Below are 17,959 nucleotides of genomic sequence, written 5' to 3'. Positions count from 1 at the left end.
ATTTAGTCACTGGCACTTAATGGATGATACAGTAGAAAAGTCTGCTTTAAGTTTTAGAAGCCTAAACCCAGGCAACACAGTTTCCAAATAATAGCACTGTATGAAACGATGAAGAGGTAGGCTGTCCATAGCAAAAGTTCCTCTGGAATGGAGGAGGGAAGAACTGAAAAGGTGCAAGGGCTTGAGTTGCCAGTGTGCACCCTTGAGAAAAAGCCTTGTGTTCTTTCTCCATTAGTTGAGCCCTGGTGTGAGCAGGTGGGGAGAGAAACTGACATAATTCAAACAGGTTTGTAAAATTTGAAAGCAGAGAGAAATTTTGTGCCATTCCTTACTAGAGGCTTTGTAAGTTTACCTCATTCCTGATGCAGCATAGGAGCTCAGGTCTTCCAATTCTTATTTATAACATAATTCTAGTGCTTTAGATATGATGGAAATAAGAAATAGAAATTGCCATCCCATGCCCCCAATTTTCAAAAGTTTGTACATAAAACATGGTGAAATGTTAACAGTGATTATCTCTAGGTGGTGGGATTATGAATGACTGTCATTTTTATCTTTATGCTGCTCTGAATTTTGAAATATTTCCAGAATGGCATAGCTTTTTCACCTTGGTTTGCCTGGCTAAGCATCGCTCATGCTTTAGCTCAGGCCTCATCTCCCCACGCTGCTGGCTGTGCAGTGTGTTCCCACTTCACATCCCTTTCACATTCTGGGCATTGCTTTTTCTTATCGCCACAGTTCATGAGATAATCATCTGTTTCCTTTTATGGACCAGAAGATATCATATCTTGTTTTTATACCAACACACCAGCACAAAAATTAATACATCTTTTTGTTGAATTAACTAATAAGAAGTTCAGCAAAAATTATTTTATGGTTTGCCACAATTACAGTTTCAGAAAAGTTGTCACCATTAGAAAAAAAGAATCTGTTTTTTAAGTAATATGGAAAGATGTGAATTATGGAACTCTGAAAATTTTAGTAAATTTGGAACACAAGTTCAAATTCTTAGGTTATGTAAGCCCATATATAAAATGTATCTGAACAACATGTATTACATGTATCTGAACACTCAGTTCACTAATAGTTGGGTTGCTTGTGATGAAGCTGAAATATTCCTAAAAGAAAGAGTTTTGGTTTTTTCTTCTCTTTTTTCTATGTGACATTTGTCATCTTTCTTTGACAGTGTAAACTCAATAACAAAAACTGAGAGATTTTTCTGGTTTGTCATCATTTGGCAATGTATAGTAAAATTCTCACGTTAACACTGAATAATGATTATTTTAGTGTATTTCTTCATAAACTGGTATAAAAAAGGACAAGTTAAGGATTATTTAGCTACAAGATTAGGTCTGTAATAAGTGTGATATTGATTATTTTCAAGTTAGGAATACAAATGATACACACAGGACTATTTAACTAAGACAGTGATAATTAGACATAAAGGCCGATAATTGGAGAAGTAATAAATTGAGGCACGCATACAAGTAAAGGAAAATTAGATTTTTAAAAAGATTTTATTTATTTATTTTTAGAGAGGGAAGGGAGGGAAACAGAGAGAGAGAGAGAAACCAATGTGCAGTTGCTGGGGGTCATGGCCTGCAACCCAGGAATTGAACCTGCAACACTTTGGTTTGCAGCCCACACTCAATCCACTGAGCTACGCCAGCCAGGGCTGGAAAATTAGACTTTTTAATGAAACAAATAGCCTATGGATTTTAAATCTGTACAGTAAGGGTGAGAAAAATGCTATTAAAAGTTAATCATTTTATCTTTTGGTCTACCTCTGTTTTTTGCACATATTTATACCTAAGCACTTGTCAAATAATATTATGTTCCTTCTCTTCTAAACTATGACCTATTTGAGTGCAGGGTTCATGTCTTATTTGTTCTTGTTGCTGGCACGTGGTAGGTACTCAAATGTTTATTAAATTGAGTTAAATAGGGTTAAGATGCTATTCTCTAGTATTCAATCTAGTGTGTGTCCTTACATGGGTTCCTCTGTAGGGGTAAATTTGGGCAAAGAGAGAAAATGAAGTCTTTTTCCTAAGCTTCAGGATTGGGAAAACCAGTCATGAACTAAGAGAAGTGGAAATTAATCCTCATTTAAATATGAACATTCACCTAACATTGGAGTGGGCTTCCTAATTACTTATTTCATATATTTCCTTTAATGATAGTTCATGGCTAGAATCATTTTTATCAGGTTGGTGGCCAAGAACATCTGTAAAAGGAGTATGATCTGCCACCTTTAAATTCTAGTGTTATACCATGAGGTTCCTTATTATATGCTAGATTTGGGAATGGGCATTCTTGCCTCTTTTCTTAGTGGTCAAATGCCATTTTTTTAAATTAATCCTCACCCAAAGATATGTTTATTGATTTGAGAGAGAGAGAAAGGGGTAGAGAGGGGTAGGGAAAGATCAATGTGAGAACTACTGATCATGCCCCGACCAGGGATCGAACCTATAACTTAGGTATATACCATGACCAGGAATAGAACCCACAACCTTTTGGTCCATGGGATGACACTCCAACCAGTTGAACCACCTGGCCAGGGCAAATATCATCATTTTTGCAGCTGTCAGGAAAGATCATTTTTGTTATTTCTTTAGTTTGCCAAATTCACTTAAACACTTTGGGAATGATAAGTCTGCCAAATCTACATATTGTTATATGCTATAATTTGTTCAGAACATTTGTACCAATCCCAGAGGACAGAAATACAAGAGGATGACAGATAAGTAAGTAATATAAATAGTGCTATGATACATTCACATATGTCATTTTTGAACTATTAATCTTGATCTAGTATATTATCATCAACATAATATAATATATTTCTGATCTTATTGCTTATCTAAAGTTCAGTACTTTTATACTAAAAAGGGTCAAAACAAAGGACTTTCACATCTAAGCCCGAAACCCAATACTACCAGGACTGAAAAGTGTTTTTTTGAAAAACGTGTTGACAGTCACTTTTTGAATCCCATGTCTTCTTCAAATACAATTAATATTAGATGGCCTCTTCTCTAAGAAAAACATTATGTTAATGTGCATATCTTAACCCACGGGACTTAAGATAGCAAAAGGAGGTAGGAACCATGGGGACATTGGATCCATGCTAACTTGAATCCTTGGGGGATTAGTAAAAATCAAGGTCAGCAAGAGTCCCAGGATGCAGGACAAATCAAGGAAGAAAGCACACCATGGTGGCTGTGTTCCTTTCCAACTGGCTACCACATGGGCAGCTGGAGAGGAAGGTGCCTCTTCTGTTTAGTGCTTTCTGTAATTCCCCTGTTTGTATGGTTGGCTTCTGGCCGATTGCTACTTTTATTCATTCTTCAGAGAGGAAAATTCCACTTTGATTTTGCTGGGTACCACAGAAAGTAGCCTCAGTAGCACAGTGTCCCTCTCACATAGTAGGACTGTCTTAATGAAATCAGACTATTGACTCATTCCAGTGGGGTGTCTGGAACATTCAGCTACTTGGACAGATTCAGTCTTACAGTATTTAATGCTATATTTGAAATTATGGCTATCAAATTGTACTAATGAAATCTCAGGCTAAACAGAAACCCATTTTTAATCATCTGAGATCCAAGGAAACTTGACTGTAGTGGAAAGAGGTTTGGACTTGGAGGAATGGAAAAGTTACCTGGAAACATTTTTCAAAAAGTACATCTTAGCTACTATCTTTTCTAGCCTCCAACAAGAATCCATCAGAACCTCCAAGAGAGACATGTATAGCTGCAAAAGCTGTTCATTCCGTTTGGATTCCCTCTTCCTTAGCTTCTGTACCCTTCACCTCTGGAGTCTGGAAATCAGTGGAGAAGTTGATCTCCAAGGGCCTGTCTATGAAACTATGATTTTATTAGTAAAAATTCTACTACCTGGTAATGCTTTTGTTCTCAGAAGTTATCAGTTCTATACTTACCTTCTTTATGGGACTTGTTTATTGTGTGGTCATATTCTCTGAGGTATGGGCCTTAATTCCAAAGTTTTTAGAGCTATAAGATAGAGGTAGTGAATTAAGTGAGGATCACTTTCTCTTTTTTCACTTTTTTTGTTTGTCTTTGCTAGGCTAGCATTCAACATCTTGGATGAGAGAGGAAATATCTTCAGAGGTTGCACATCTGCTGCTGAAACTCTGACTCAGTTCTATTACACTGGTAGAAATAGTAGCTCTAGCACATAGTAAGAGCTCAAGAAATTATTGTTCCAGCAAAGTACCTACCTGGTTTAATAATACACATTGTAGGAAAATATTGATTAAAAGTAATTTAATGTATCACCTCATTTTTTTATTTTGACTCTTAGAATAAAGATTCAGACTTTTTCCTAGTTGCATTTAAATGTTTTTGGAACAAATATAAACTGGCTGACCTATGGTTTCTTAAAAGGTAAGTATAATCTTTTCAAAAAGTTATTTTTTTCTGATAAGTTGTTTATGATTATCTGTTGATAGTCATTTGAGTGGGAAGGGAACTTTTATTCATCAGTCCATGGTAGAATGTCAAGTTAAGCCCCAATTTAGTAAATTACTTATCAGACATCTTTCTATTTAAGTCCTTGGAATCATCTCAATATGTTGTGCACAAAATTACCACTATATTACCACTAAATTACCACAAGTATATTAATTATTATGGTTAAAAAACAAGATGTTTTCTTATCATAAAAACAATTGAAGTTTATTATAAAGAATTGCTAAGTGAAATAAGCCTGAGAAAGACAAATGCATATGATTTTACTTATACGTGGAAGCTAATGAACAAAATAAATTAACAAACAAAAGAGAAATAGACTCATAGATACACAGAACAGACTGACAGCTGTCAGAGGGGAAGGTAATTGGTGGCTGGTGAAAAAGGTGTTGAGATTAAACAAGGAAAAAAAAAGAAACTCATAGAAACAAATAACGGTCTGGTGATTACAAAGGGAAAGAAGGCTGGGGGAAGGTAGAAGAAGGTAATGGGGGGAATAAATAGTGATAGAAGGAGACTTAACTTGGGGTGGTAAACACACAATACAATGTACAGATGATGTACTATAGAATTGTGCACCTGAAACCTATGTGAATTTATTAACCAAGATCACCCCAATAAATTCACTTAAAAAAGAAAATGAATTGTATCAAGAAGGAAGACAGATAAAAGTTACCTATAATTCTATCTGTGGTGAGCATTGTGGAAAATTTTGGTGTGTTGCTTGAAATAATTTAATATTCATCTATGTTGATAAAAGGTTTTTAAAATCTGGTGAAAATTTTCATATTTAAGGTAAACTATCTTAATAATTTTTAGGCATCATCTTTCAACCCCTCATCATTTGTAATAGTCCAGGGTCTAGTAATATGTGGACTTCATTACTTATAATATTCTAGACCCATAATCAATTTAGGAAATACATGTAGTCATTCAGCCACAATTATCACATATTTTTCTGTATGAAAGAGGTGCCCTGACTCCTTTTGTTCCATGGATTAGGGAATCTCCTACCCCTCTATGGTTGAGAGTTTTAAGGCAAAAAGGGGTATATACTTGGGTTACTTTTGTCAGATTCATGATCTTTTCACAGCGCTTTATTATTTTAATCATTGCTACTATCAAAATACTTCCTTTCCTTGTTTTTTATTGGAAATTATAGAAAAACATGTTATATTTGTAATAGTGTGTAACTTACTTAAGTTTCTCAATTAAAATATTGAAAGCATCTGTCTGCCCAGTTCTTATTGAGACAAAAGTGATTTAAATGTCTGATTTCTTTGTTAGTGCATAGTTCAAGCTTACTAAAACATACCAATTTTGTTGTCATCTTATTTGTTTTTAAAGACTTCAGGTATTCAGAGTGGGACAACTAGTAAACCTTATTAACTTATCTTGTTTACAGGAATGAAGTGAATTGTCTCCAAGTATAAAAATCTGGCTGAGCTGGCTGGAATCGACCTTGGACTAGTCTATATAAGAACTCAGCATCTTAGGTGAGATTCATTAGACTTACAGCACTACAGGCTGTATTGTTATACCAGTAGCCAGGTGTAGGCAGTGATACAGGGGTTGGGAGATCTCTCTCACTGGCCCAGGGATTCAAGGCATTCGGTGCAAAACCTGGCTAGCAGCCCAAGTGAGTAGGAGCCATGTGACTCTGGTGAGTTGGAGTGTGCAATTGCCTCCTGCTTCAGAGCTACCTGATCCGAATACTAAGCAGAGCGAGTGCCGGGCTGAGTGTAAGACACTGAAGACACTGCAGAGAAAGGTGCTTATTCCAGAGGCGTTGCAAAACATGGAGATTAAAGACCAGGGGGCCCAAATGGAGCCGCTGCTGCCTACGGTAAGAGACAACCTGCTGTCATGTAGATTTAACCGTGTTTACTGCAAAAGCTGTCAGGCAAGCTATCTGCCAGCTAGGTGCAGCAGTGTACTTTTGGGGTGGTGGATAGCTCCCACGGCATATGGTCAGGGGTCTCCTCCCATCTCGGGTGACTGAAATGCATAACGCAAAGCACACGGTTTCCACCCCCCCTCAATATGGATGCACTGTGGTGATGAAATGTCTCATGTTTGCTGCTGTTTGAAGAGATGGCTAGGTTTTAGCAGCAGGGGCAGCTGTGTGTCTTCCCCTGCCTGTTACAGCCTATCTCTGTTTCTCAGTCTGTGCAGTGGTGTTTTAAGCCCCTTTAAAGAAGCCCCTTTTGTATCATATTTATTCGTGATAAATTTCCTTCTCATGCCTCATCCCCCTGACAGTGAGGTAAAGGAATCTGCTGCTATTGCAGCTCCAGAGATTTAGTCTCTGCAGAAACCAGGGGAAAGGAGACCAGAAGGATTGTGTTTTGTGTGTTTGTGTATTCTGTCAGTCTTTCTCAAAGGGAAATGTGTCATGGTTCACATACAAAGAAGATAATGCATTTTGGGGAAATAGGCACATGATTCATATTTGAATATCTCAAAGGTTCCTGAATTGTCATTTGGAATAAACCTGTTTATCTCTGGGTCTTTAAGCCTCCTGGATCCCTAGACCTAATTCTGGGATAAGTAGTCGATTTGTCTATCCTCTCCACAAAGCTTTCTAGCTGCCCCACAGACTTTGTAGATCCTCAGGCAACATCTTCTTTCTCACCCTGAAGCACCTGATGTTACTGTGTTCAAGGAAAAAGAAAAAGAAAAAAACCCAACAACATTTTCTCAATGCACCAGAGATGCCAAATGAAAGCTTCCAGCCATCTATCAGTGCTCACAGCTCAGAAATCTCCCTGCACCAAGCCAGGTGGAGGGGCTGTTCTCAGCTTTCTGCTACTCAGGTGGGTGACCCACCTAGCAGATGAGGGACTGGCAGCAAGCTGTCCATTTTTTCTGAGTCTATTCCTAGGTTTTAAGCACACCTTTAAATCAAATAATACCTCATGGGCAGGGGGCAAATACTGGGCCACTGTGTTTTTAGGGCCTTATCTCGTCTGCAGGCTCAAAATCTGCAAAAGATTTCAGTTTGCATCCTGGAATTGGCTTTGGCCACTGTGCATGCTCAGTTCTCCTCAGGATGCCAGATTAGGGCAGGGAGGGAGCAGGGAGAGGGAAGAATGCAAGAATCACTGCTGAGATTGGAGCCTAAATAAGGGGTAGGGGCAGTGTCAGAGAAGGGGGGAGGGGGAAGGAAAGCATGCCAATTAGCCTGCCTGCTTAAAAGTGGAGATGTTTCTTTGCAGATCAGAGTGGAGTTATTTTACAAAATGAGAGTAAAAGGTCTTCCCAGTCTTGAATAGCTACATAAATTAGGATTCTGTGGAAACTGAGAATAAAGTGTGTCAAGAATGTCAGGGAACTATTGTTCCCTGGATGATTGAGAGGAGCTATACACAGGAATTTGAGGATGCAGATTTATGGAAGATTAAAACGTAGGGGAAAAAACCTGTTTTAGGGGTAGGGGGTTGGAAGTTGTCCTAGAAAAAGCAGTTTGAAGTCACTTTGATGTGGCGTATGAGCTGTCACTTTTGGGGAACAATTGAAGGGTTTGGGAGCAAGTGAGGATTAACTGGAGGAATTTAGAAGAGATTGATATTGTGGGCTGGGTGGGCAATCAGTTTGTGGCTTAAAAGAGCTGAGAAAATAAAAGTTTGTCTAGGAAAGAAGGTCTACAAGTAGATGGAAATTTTTGAAGAGTGAAAAGTTTGCATTTTATGTGGATGATGGCCAGTACAGAATAGTTACATAGTTTCATGGCAAGAGAGGATCATGTTAGCAGTTCATTGCAAGAAAAATAAGCCAGAAAGGGTAGAAAGGAAGCTGAATTATTGGCCTACTTTTATATTTATATAGCATTTTCAACTTCTCTGAATGCTTTTGTAGCTTTTTTTTTTTAGTTCTGAAATCCATCATGTTAAAGTGGATTTTACTATCTTAATTTTAAAGATGAGAAATTAAGACACAGGGAGTTTGAATATCATGTCTAAGATCACATAGTAAGGCAGCTAGGACTAGAATATAGGTCTTTTAAACCTAGTTCAGGAAAAAAAGCATTTATTTTTATATTAAATTATTAACCAGGCTTATTATAATCAGATTTTGGATTGGAGTTTTATTCTTGGAAGAGAAAGAAAAATAGTTTTGGGTTTTGTTTTAGAAAATTAGATGACTTTGCAAATAGTTATGAGAGAGGCAATATGGCAGAGCATTTAGAAACACAGCCTATAGGCCCCAGCACTGCTGTGCACATGCTGTGTGATGTGGGAGAGTGGTAAGCCTTAGTTTCTTTAACTGAGAAACAGAAAGAGACTAATGTGCATCTCTTGGGTTTTGTGATGAGTAAATGAAATAACTTACGTCAAATACCTGACATTTACTTGTAAGGGCTCAGTAATAGTTAGCTCCTTAGCCCCTGGAAATGTAGACACTGAGATGAATTCGACACTTCAGGTCTTATGAAGGGTGCTTGTCAGTACTACCTACTAGGAAAGAAAAGTGGGGCAACACAGAACTGGAAAACGCTGTACAGTGAAGATGGAAGGTAGAATTTTTAGTTATAGGTATGGAATCTTTGCAGGATAGTTGGAAAACTAATCAGAAAGGCATTAAAAACCAGGATTAGATATGGACAGAAGCAGTCAGATATAGGTAGATGAAGAAGTCAGAGAGAAGAAAAATCACAAGAATAGACAAACATGCCAAATGAGTGAATAAATTAACTTTTTCGTTCAAGTGAAAGGGAGGAAAAGATTCTTTTTAAGCCTCTAAGGTTTACCTTCATTTAGTATATAAAGTGCATCTTAAGGGTGTGTGTGGAGGAGGCCCTGATGTGTTTCCTTTTTCTCTCAGTTCTTAGGCCTGATAATTTTCTTTCATTGGACAAGGCATCGCTGCACTTTAGTCTGCCTAAGGGTTAGGAAATTCAACTCATGTAGGCCCAGAGTACAGCCTGGCTTTGTTTGATAGCACCTGAATGTTATGTTTGAAGCTATTACAAGCCATGTTCAGAAGAATTATTCACTTATTAAATGCTTACTATTGGTCAAACATGTTCTTGGTGCTGGGGATGCAGCAAAGAACAGGATGGACGAAACCCTGTCTCGTGTATCTCACAATCTAGCTCATCTAGAGATTGGGTTCAATTGAACTTTTTGAGACACTGCTGTTTTCTCCTCAAATATTTAATCACTGTTATAAGCTCTTTGAGATGGGCATATATGGAGAGTATATATATATGTAGCAATCATGATGGTGATATCACTTTAGTAATAATGATTTTAATCATTAAAAGTGTGAAGCCAGGAATTTAGAATATTGCACATACTTCAGATTTTCTGTTGACATTCAGCATTGAATCTGCTTCTAAGAGTAACCTGGAATCTTTGAATTACCAGGCCATGGAAGAAGCTTCTAAGAAAGTGTTTTTATAACAAATATTTCTATCTTCTGCCATTTAATCTAAGGTGATATGTAGTTGGTCCATGTTGGGTCCCTTCTAAACTTCTGATGTTCTAAAGGGAACTTATATTTTTTAACTTGTTTTCAATTGAACTTACTCATAAAACTGATTTGAGGTATGGAACTAAAGTAAAGATAACCTTTAAGAGTTAATTTGATAGTATAGGGTAGATGGTGGAATTTAGCACCTTTTACATTCTAATTACAGGTTTTTAAATGGCCCAATTTATTGAATCATTTTATTTGTGAAAAACAGTTGTGAAAAATCTTCTATGTTTGTAAATCAGGGAGAGGAGACTGGGACTAAAAGGACAAAGTAAAAAAAGAGCACTTAGGTTGGCTAAGTATTGATATTTCTATTTTACTTGAAGTAAATTTAGATATACTATGAATTTAAAGAAAACACTCACTACACATGGTAATACATAGGAAGCAAAAAGCATTGTAAGAAATCAATTCTCATTTCCACTTGTGTGACTTGAATTGTTACTCTGCAGTGGTGAGGGACTGTGAAAATTGAAGATGCACATACGATGCTAAGGTTGGTAATGAGTGATTGCACCTAAAGCCTTCAATGTTAAGTTTAAGATAAAAATATTGAGGTGAGATAAGGAAGTGGGATAGTTTTATGAGAGACGTTAGAAAATATCCGGGCCAAGGTCTGGAACTCAAATAGTGTCAGAGAGCATGGGCAGAAAATTAATCATACTTCCAGTGCATCGTTTCTTTTGAGCCTTGAAATGACAGTTACTTCAGAAGTAAAACTGGCGTAACAGACTACAGAGCATTGTGTGATGTTTCAGGTGAATGAAGAAATGCGGGCACCACTCAACTCTTCTGTGTGGAAATTTTTCACTCTTCCCTTCTCTTGCCACATAGGATATATGAAGCTTGGTTATTTGGCTTTTTGTGGGGATACATTTTCAATGTATACAGTAAATATTAAGTGATATTTACTTTTAGGTAAAATAACTATAAATTTAAGTTCTATTATATACTCCCACTTAAAAGCTTTATTTCAGATACTTCTTGGAGTATGTTTCTCTTATTTAGAAAGAGGGAATACCTGGCTGGTGTAGCTCAGTGGATTGAGCGAGGACTACGAACCAAAGGGTCGCAGGTTCGATTCCCAGTCAGGGCACATGCCTGGGTTGCAGGCCATGACCCCCAGCAACCGCACATTGATGTTTCTCTCTCTATCTCTTTCTCCCTTCCTTCCTTCTAAAAATAAAAATAAATAAAATCTTTAAAAAAAAAAGAAAGAGGGAATAATTAGTATACAATGCACCTATTTTGTGGAATCGTGTGTGCTTTGGTTGGAGAAGAACTGTAGAGGTCAGCTGGAGACTAGATTTTAGACTAACTCCTTAATTTACAAGTGATGAAACTGAATACCAAAAAGATAAGGACATGTATTTAACGGCATGCCACTAGTTAATGGCAGAGCTTAGAATAGAGCCCTGATACCTAGGTATCAGAACCCTGAACTAGGTATCTTTTGATACCTAGTTCATCATTCTTTCTACTATTGTATAATTCCTATTCTAGCATGAACAGCTGAGTGTCAAATTAAAATGATGATGGTAATTAGATAATCTTTGTGAATTAATAGTGGATATTGTCTCAGGTTCACACTAAACACAAATATCTATAGTCTTCATGATGATCCTGAAAGCTTGCCAATGTTATGCAGTCTTACAGATAAAAATGTAGACTGGGGAGGGAGTGGTTTGGATAAGTGGTTCAGGTTCATATAGCTAATAAGTACTGAGCCAAGGTTTGAAAATATTGTATCTAATTAACTGTTCATTTTAATGAAAGGCAACTACAAAATAAAAAGCAATCTTATTATTAAATGGGCTTTCACTTCTACCTCTTCAAAAGTCAAAGTACTATGATAAGGTACTATAAAATATGAGGCACTGCAGGCTACATATTGTATAATTCCATTTATATGAAACATCCAGAATAGGCAAATCCTTAGAGACTAGAATAGATTAATGGTTATCAGGGCCTGAGTCATAGGAAGACTGCTAATAGCTATGGGGTTTCTTCTTGGTGTGATGAAAATATTCTGGAATTAGAAAGTAGTGATGGTTGTACAACATTGTGAATATACTAAAAACCACTGAATTATTATACACTGCAAAATGATGAATTTAATCTAAAATGCAAAAAAGTAAGTTATTGTTTATCCATTATCATTAACAGGGAGAAGTTGAAGATCTAAAAACAGTCTTTATATCAGTTATATTTATATAAATAAAGGGAAAGAAAATAATCATGAGAATTAAAAATATTTTCTCCCCCTTCCTTCCTCCTTCCCTCTCTCCCAGACAGTCTCTACCACTAAATGTATTTTCTTTTTTTAAAAAAATTATTTTATTGTTGTTCAAGTACAATTGTCTGTATTTACCCCCCAACACTCCCCCCAACCCCAGCCATCCCCACCTCTCTTCCCTGCTTCCATGCCCCCCTTAGTTTTGTCCATACGTCCTTTATAGTTGTTCCTGAAAACCCTCCCCCACTTCCCCCCCATTATCTCCTCCTCCCTCTCCTCTGATTACTGTCAGATTGTTCTTAATTTCAATGTCTCTGGTTCTATTTTGCTTGATTATTTGTTTTGTTGATTAGGTTCTACTTAAAGGTGAGATCATATGGTATTTGTCTTTCACCACCTGGCTTATTTCACTTAGCATAATGCTCTCTAGTTCCAAAATGTATTTTCTTTGAGAAGATAATGTTGAGGTTGGTCAGGTTTTAGCAAACTGTTTGCAGACCTAGAGGTCTTTTGGAATATATCTTCAAAGCTGCGTTAAGAGAGTATATAGAATATAATATGTACAGAAAAGGAAGAGAACTGTTTAACTTGGGTCAAATTGTTATTTCTTCTCCAAATCATTTTTCTGAATTTTCTCTTGATACACTTTAAACTTTAACATAAGGAACATAGAACAACAAAATTTCTAAGAAAAATAACTCCTCACTTTGTGTTACCAACATTGTCTTAAGGTTGTTGTTGGTTTAGCCTCACAAAGTGTTATGTTACTCTATGGTAAGTCAAACTCCAAAGAAATTTTATACTGATTTTATAGTATGTTTCTGACAAGATCTTATGATGCTTAAGATTTTTTATATGTCATAATATATATATATATACATAAACGACTTATATATCATAAAATTCTCCCATTGCAAGTGTACAATTCAATGATTTTCAGTAAATTTACAGAGCTGTGTGACCATCACTACAATTCATTTTAGAACAGTCCATTGTTCCCCAAAAGTTTTCTCTGGCCCATTTATCGTTAACACTTAACTCCAGCTCTAAGCAATGATTGATCTACTTTCTACTGATGTGCTTTTTGTCTCTATAAATTTGCCTTTTCTGAACATTTCATGTAAATGAAATTATACAGTAGGCAGTGTTTTGTACCTGGCTCCATTCACTTAAGTGAACTATTTTGAGGTCCATCCATATTGTGATGTGTATTAGAAGTTTGTTCTTTTTTATTGCTGGAAGGTATTACATTGTGTGCATGTCTGACATTTTGTTTTTTGGATAGTCTAAGGTCATTTATATAGTTTCTAACTTTTAGCTATTACAAATAATGCTGCTGTAGATTCTCATGTATATGTCTCCATGTGCACATTTATTTACATTACTTTTGGATAGAATTTTACAAGTGGAATTGCTGGACCACATAGTAAGTTTATATTTAATGTTAAAGAAATTGCCAGATTCTTTCAATGAGCTTGTGTCATTTACATGTTGTACCATTTGGTATGGATCAGTTGTACCAGTAATATAAGGGTTTTGATTTCTTCACATTTTTGCCAGCACTCAGTATTGTCTGTCTCTTTGAATAGCTGTTCTAATGAGTGTGCTTTTGTGATTTTGATTTGCATTTTCATAGTAAGTAATTATCTTAGTCCATTTGGATTGTTGTAACAAAAAACCACAGACTGTGTGGTTTGTTAACAACAGAAATTGATTTTTCACAGTTCTGGAAACTAGAAAGTCCAAGATCAAGCAGTAGCAGATTGGGTATCTAGCATGAGCCTGTTCCTGGTTAATAGATGGCCATCTTTCGGCTGTGTTCTTACAGAGCAGAGGGAGAAGGGAGCTCCCGGGCGGGGGGGGGGTGGGGTGGGGGGGGGGTGGGGGGGGGGCTCCCTTATAAGGATTCTAATCCTTTGTAAAAGACTTAACCACCTCCTAATACCCCATCTTCTAATATCCCACATTGAGGATTGGGTTTTTAACATAAGGCTTTTCAGGGAACACAATCATTCAATCTATAGCACTAATGTTGAATATCTTTTCATGTGCTTATTAGGCATTTGTATATCTTCCTCAATGAAATGTCTGTTAATATTTTTCACCCATTTTTCAAATTGTAAGAGTTATGAAAAATATATTTTGGATTTAAGTTTCTTGTTAGAAATATGATTTTGCAAGTATTTTCTCACTTTATGGCCTTTAACTTGAACACAAATTTTTTCATTTTTACAAAGTACAACTTACAATTTTTTTATTGTTGACTATGCTTTTGGTGTTAAATCTGAGAACTCTGCCTGAGAAATCATGGTCACAAAAGTTTTCAATTTTTCCCCCAAAAGTTTTGTAGTGAGCTTTTATGTGTAGATCAATGATAAATATTTTGAGTTAATTTTTGTATACAGTGTGAGATGAGTCTAAGGGTTTTTTGTTTGTGCATGTAGGTATCCAGTTGCCCTGGCACAGTTTGTTGAAAAGGCCAACTTTCTTTATTAAATTTTCTTTGCAGCTTTGTTGAAATTAAATTGACATAACTATAAGGTTATTTCATCTGGGCTGTGAAGTTGATCTATTTGTGTACCCTTGCCCTAATACCACACTATCTTGATTATGGAGGATATATAGTAAAATTTGAAATCAGTAGTATAAGTCCTTCAACTTTGTTATTCTCTTTCAAAATTGTTTTGGCTTATTCTATGTTCTTTGTATTTTCATACAAATTTTAGGATCCGCTAGTTGATTTCTACAAAAAAATCTGCAAGGATTTTGATAGAGATTGCTTTGGATTTTTAGATCAATTTGGGGAGAATTGCCCTTTGACAATATTAAGTATTCCAAAACATGTACATGGACCCTCCATGTTTTTACCGGTTTCATTTCTTATGACAATATTTTGTAGTTTTATTTGTTTTAGTGAGGACTTCTTTGCACTATATCAAGGTTGACATGAAAATTCCTGAAGTGCCATTTGTATAAAAGTTCCTATATTAAGCTTGGGCTCAATTCCAAATAGTTCAGGACTCCAGAGTCTTCTCCAAGCGTGAGAATAGAGATTAATCTGCTGACTCAGTAGGATAGAGTAAGAATGTATTACAGACAAGGACTCTGTATAGTATTGATTTAGTGATAGTCTTTATGTCACTATTATTAAGACTTGCTCATTCATCATGAAAATAATGCTCTGAGGATCTTAAGCAAGTTTTTAAAGAAGGATTTTCTATTGTATTGAAGGTGTTACGTTGCTGGAATGCCTCTAACGTTGATTTGTGCCCCTGCTTCTTCTTGCTTATTCTGGGAAACCAAAATTATTTAGAGAGAGCTATTGCTTCCTAATGACTATTTTTTCCTTTTTGACTAATGAGGCTTTGATATCAAAGATGATAACCTGGTCAAATTCCAGAAAGCAAGTGCCAGAAAAAGTAGTTAAGTACACAGTAACTACTGAATTGAATCAAAACATAGTTCTGCTTATGAAGCACATTTCATTAATGTTAGATTCATACTGCTTCTTTTTTAAATGTAGTGGTGATTTTCTGTTGATATTTAAACTGCTCTGGAAATAAGCTACCAAAACAATTCTGATTCACTCAGAAATAACAATGTAGTTAAAAAAATGGAGTAAACAAGTATATATCAAGTAATAGACCTAAATAAAGTATAATGAAACTTGTTATTTGAGTACACACCATGTAATTTGTGTTTTATTAACAAATAATTTAATGATATAAATGTCTGTCAAAAAATCTGGTATTATATATTTTTGAAGAACACTTCCAGTAGATATAAAAATTTAGTATTTTTTTGTCCTAAAGAAAGGATTATTGAAAGCCTTAAACTCAAGGAACACCTGCATCCAAATCTTCAGGAGGGCTCATTAAAAATTCAAGTTCTGGACCTTACTCAAGCTTATTGGCTTAGAATATCAAGGGGGTGGTACCAATATACCACCAACCATTTAAAGAATTCTCTAGGTGATTCTTATTTACCATGCCATAATGTTAACATCTTACATAACCATCATTCATTATAAAAACTAGGAAATTAACATTGATATCATTCTATTAATTAAGCCACGCTATTTATTGGGATATCACCAATATCACTAATGTCCTCTTTCTGTTCTGGAATACTATTTTGTGTTTGGATGTCATGTCTCTCTAATCATCCCCAATTTGAGAGTCACTCAGTCTTTCCTTATCTCTCATGACCTTGACACTCTTGAAATGTATAGGTTAGTTTTCTTGTGGATCATCTCTCAACTTTTGTTCTCAAAATTAGGTTGAGGTTATGCCTTTTTCTTTGTCAAGAATACCACTGGAGATATGTTTCCTTCTTAGTGCATCATATCATTGAATAGGTAATGTCTTATTTCTGGGACACTAACCTCGATTATGGAGGTGTCTGCCTGGTTTTCCACTGTAGAGTTAAACATTTCCCTTTTGTAATAATGAATCTGAATACTTTGGGAGAGATACTTTGAAACTATACAAATATCCCATTTCTCCTCAAACTGATTTTAGCATTCAGCAGTGAATATTTTCTGTGTATTACCTATTATTTTACAGTGGTGCTGTGGTGTTTGCCTAATGGTGATTTTCTATTTCTCTCCCTTTTTCTGCAGTTAGAAATTAGAATTTTTTTTTCTAGGGGAGAGCTGTCACTTCTCCATTTGTTTACTTACTTATTCAATTGCTTATTTTGTTATGGACTCAGAGAGATTTATTTTATTATATGGACCATACTCCAATACTCTCAGTATTTATTTTGTTGCACACATGATTTCATCTTTGGACATTAGGAGCTCTTTCAATTGGCTCTCATCCTTTCAATGTGCTCCCATGTTTTGGAGCATTTTCTTAATATCTGGCACCACAAGATTTTCCAGGATCATCTTGCATTTTCCCTGTCTCAGCCATGGAATCAATCATTTCTTCAGGGAGCTACTAGGCTAATTTTTGAGGCTATTTATAAATATTGCCAAAATTCCTTCCAGAAAGTTTGCAGAACCAGTCTTCATTTCCAGTAAAAGCTTCACTGGTACTTTAAAACTTTGACAATTGGCCTGGTAAACATTTTCCTAACACTTCCTTTTGTATTGCATTTCCAACTTTGCCTGCTATTAGATAGCTTTGTTCTATGAAGCAGTTTATTGTTTTAAATACAGTTCAGAAGAAACGTTGAACCATTTGAAAAATTTCTCAGTTTTGTTCACCATACTCAAGGTATTGGTGAAATGCCCCTTACCTCTTAAGACAATTACTAACTTATCTCTTTTATTGGCTTCCTTACACAGTGAGGGTATGAACCTCTAGCCCTACTGATACAGTCTGTACTAGATACTATTTTAGACATGAAAAATTTCATTCTTTGAATGAATGAAATGGTTTCTCTGCTTCCTAAAAAACCATAGACATTCTTTAAAAAATTTGTTTTAAATGAAGGAGGGAGAGATCCAGTTAAGAGGTGTTTCAGGGTCTTGTCTTTTTCTTTGGGTTTACAATTTATTAGTCTACGAGAGACTGGATACAGGCACTCAGATTTGATTTTTGTATTAAGATGATTCTTATGTATAGCACTTTCCTCTTCATTACTCCTTACAGAGAGATTCTCATTCTTATTTGAAACATCTGTGACCTTTAGTATTATCAAAACCATGTTAAAGTACCTGAAGATCCTGGTAGATGACAAACTTGACAGAAGTAAAATTTCTAGATCTTCCTATATGTTGTCACTTAAATAAAACATGATGATTTGGACC

The 17,959-nt window shown here is 35.9% G+C and overlaps 1 protein-coding gene across 1 annotated transcript in view; it reads left to right on the top strand.

Annotated features, from left to right (window-relative positions):
• The first annotated feature begins 6,192 nt into the window (after nt 1-6,192).
• The window catches only part of SLC4A10 (solute carrier family 4 member 10), a 268,818-nt gene continuing 257,051 nt past the window's right edge, over nt 6,193-17,959 (top strand). The window contains exon 1 of the mRNA XM_045850821.1: nt 6,193-6,333. Within this exon, the coding sequence (XP_045706777.1) occupies nt 6,286-6,333 (48 nt within the window). The 5' untranslated portion in view covers nt 6,193-6,285. The remainder of the gene's footprint in view (nt 6,334-17,959) is intronic.

Source organism: Phyllostomus hastatus, unplaced genomic scaffold (genome assembly GCF_019186645.2).
Source record: "Phyllostomus hastatus isolate PE091 unplaced genomic scaffold, TTU_PhHast_1.1 phas_contig_1, whole genome shotgun sequence".
Lineage (NCBI taxonomy): Eukaryota > Metazoa > Chordata > Mammalia > Chiroptera > Phyllostomidae > Phyllostomus > Phyllostomus hastatus.
The sequence above is the reverse complement of the archived record's forward strand: the minus strand, read 5'-3'. Positions and strand labels throughout refer to the sequence as shown.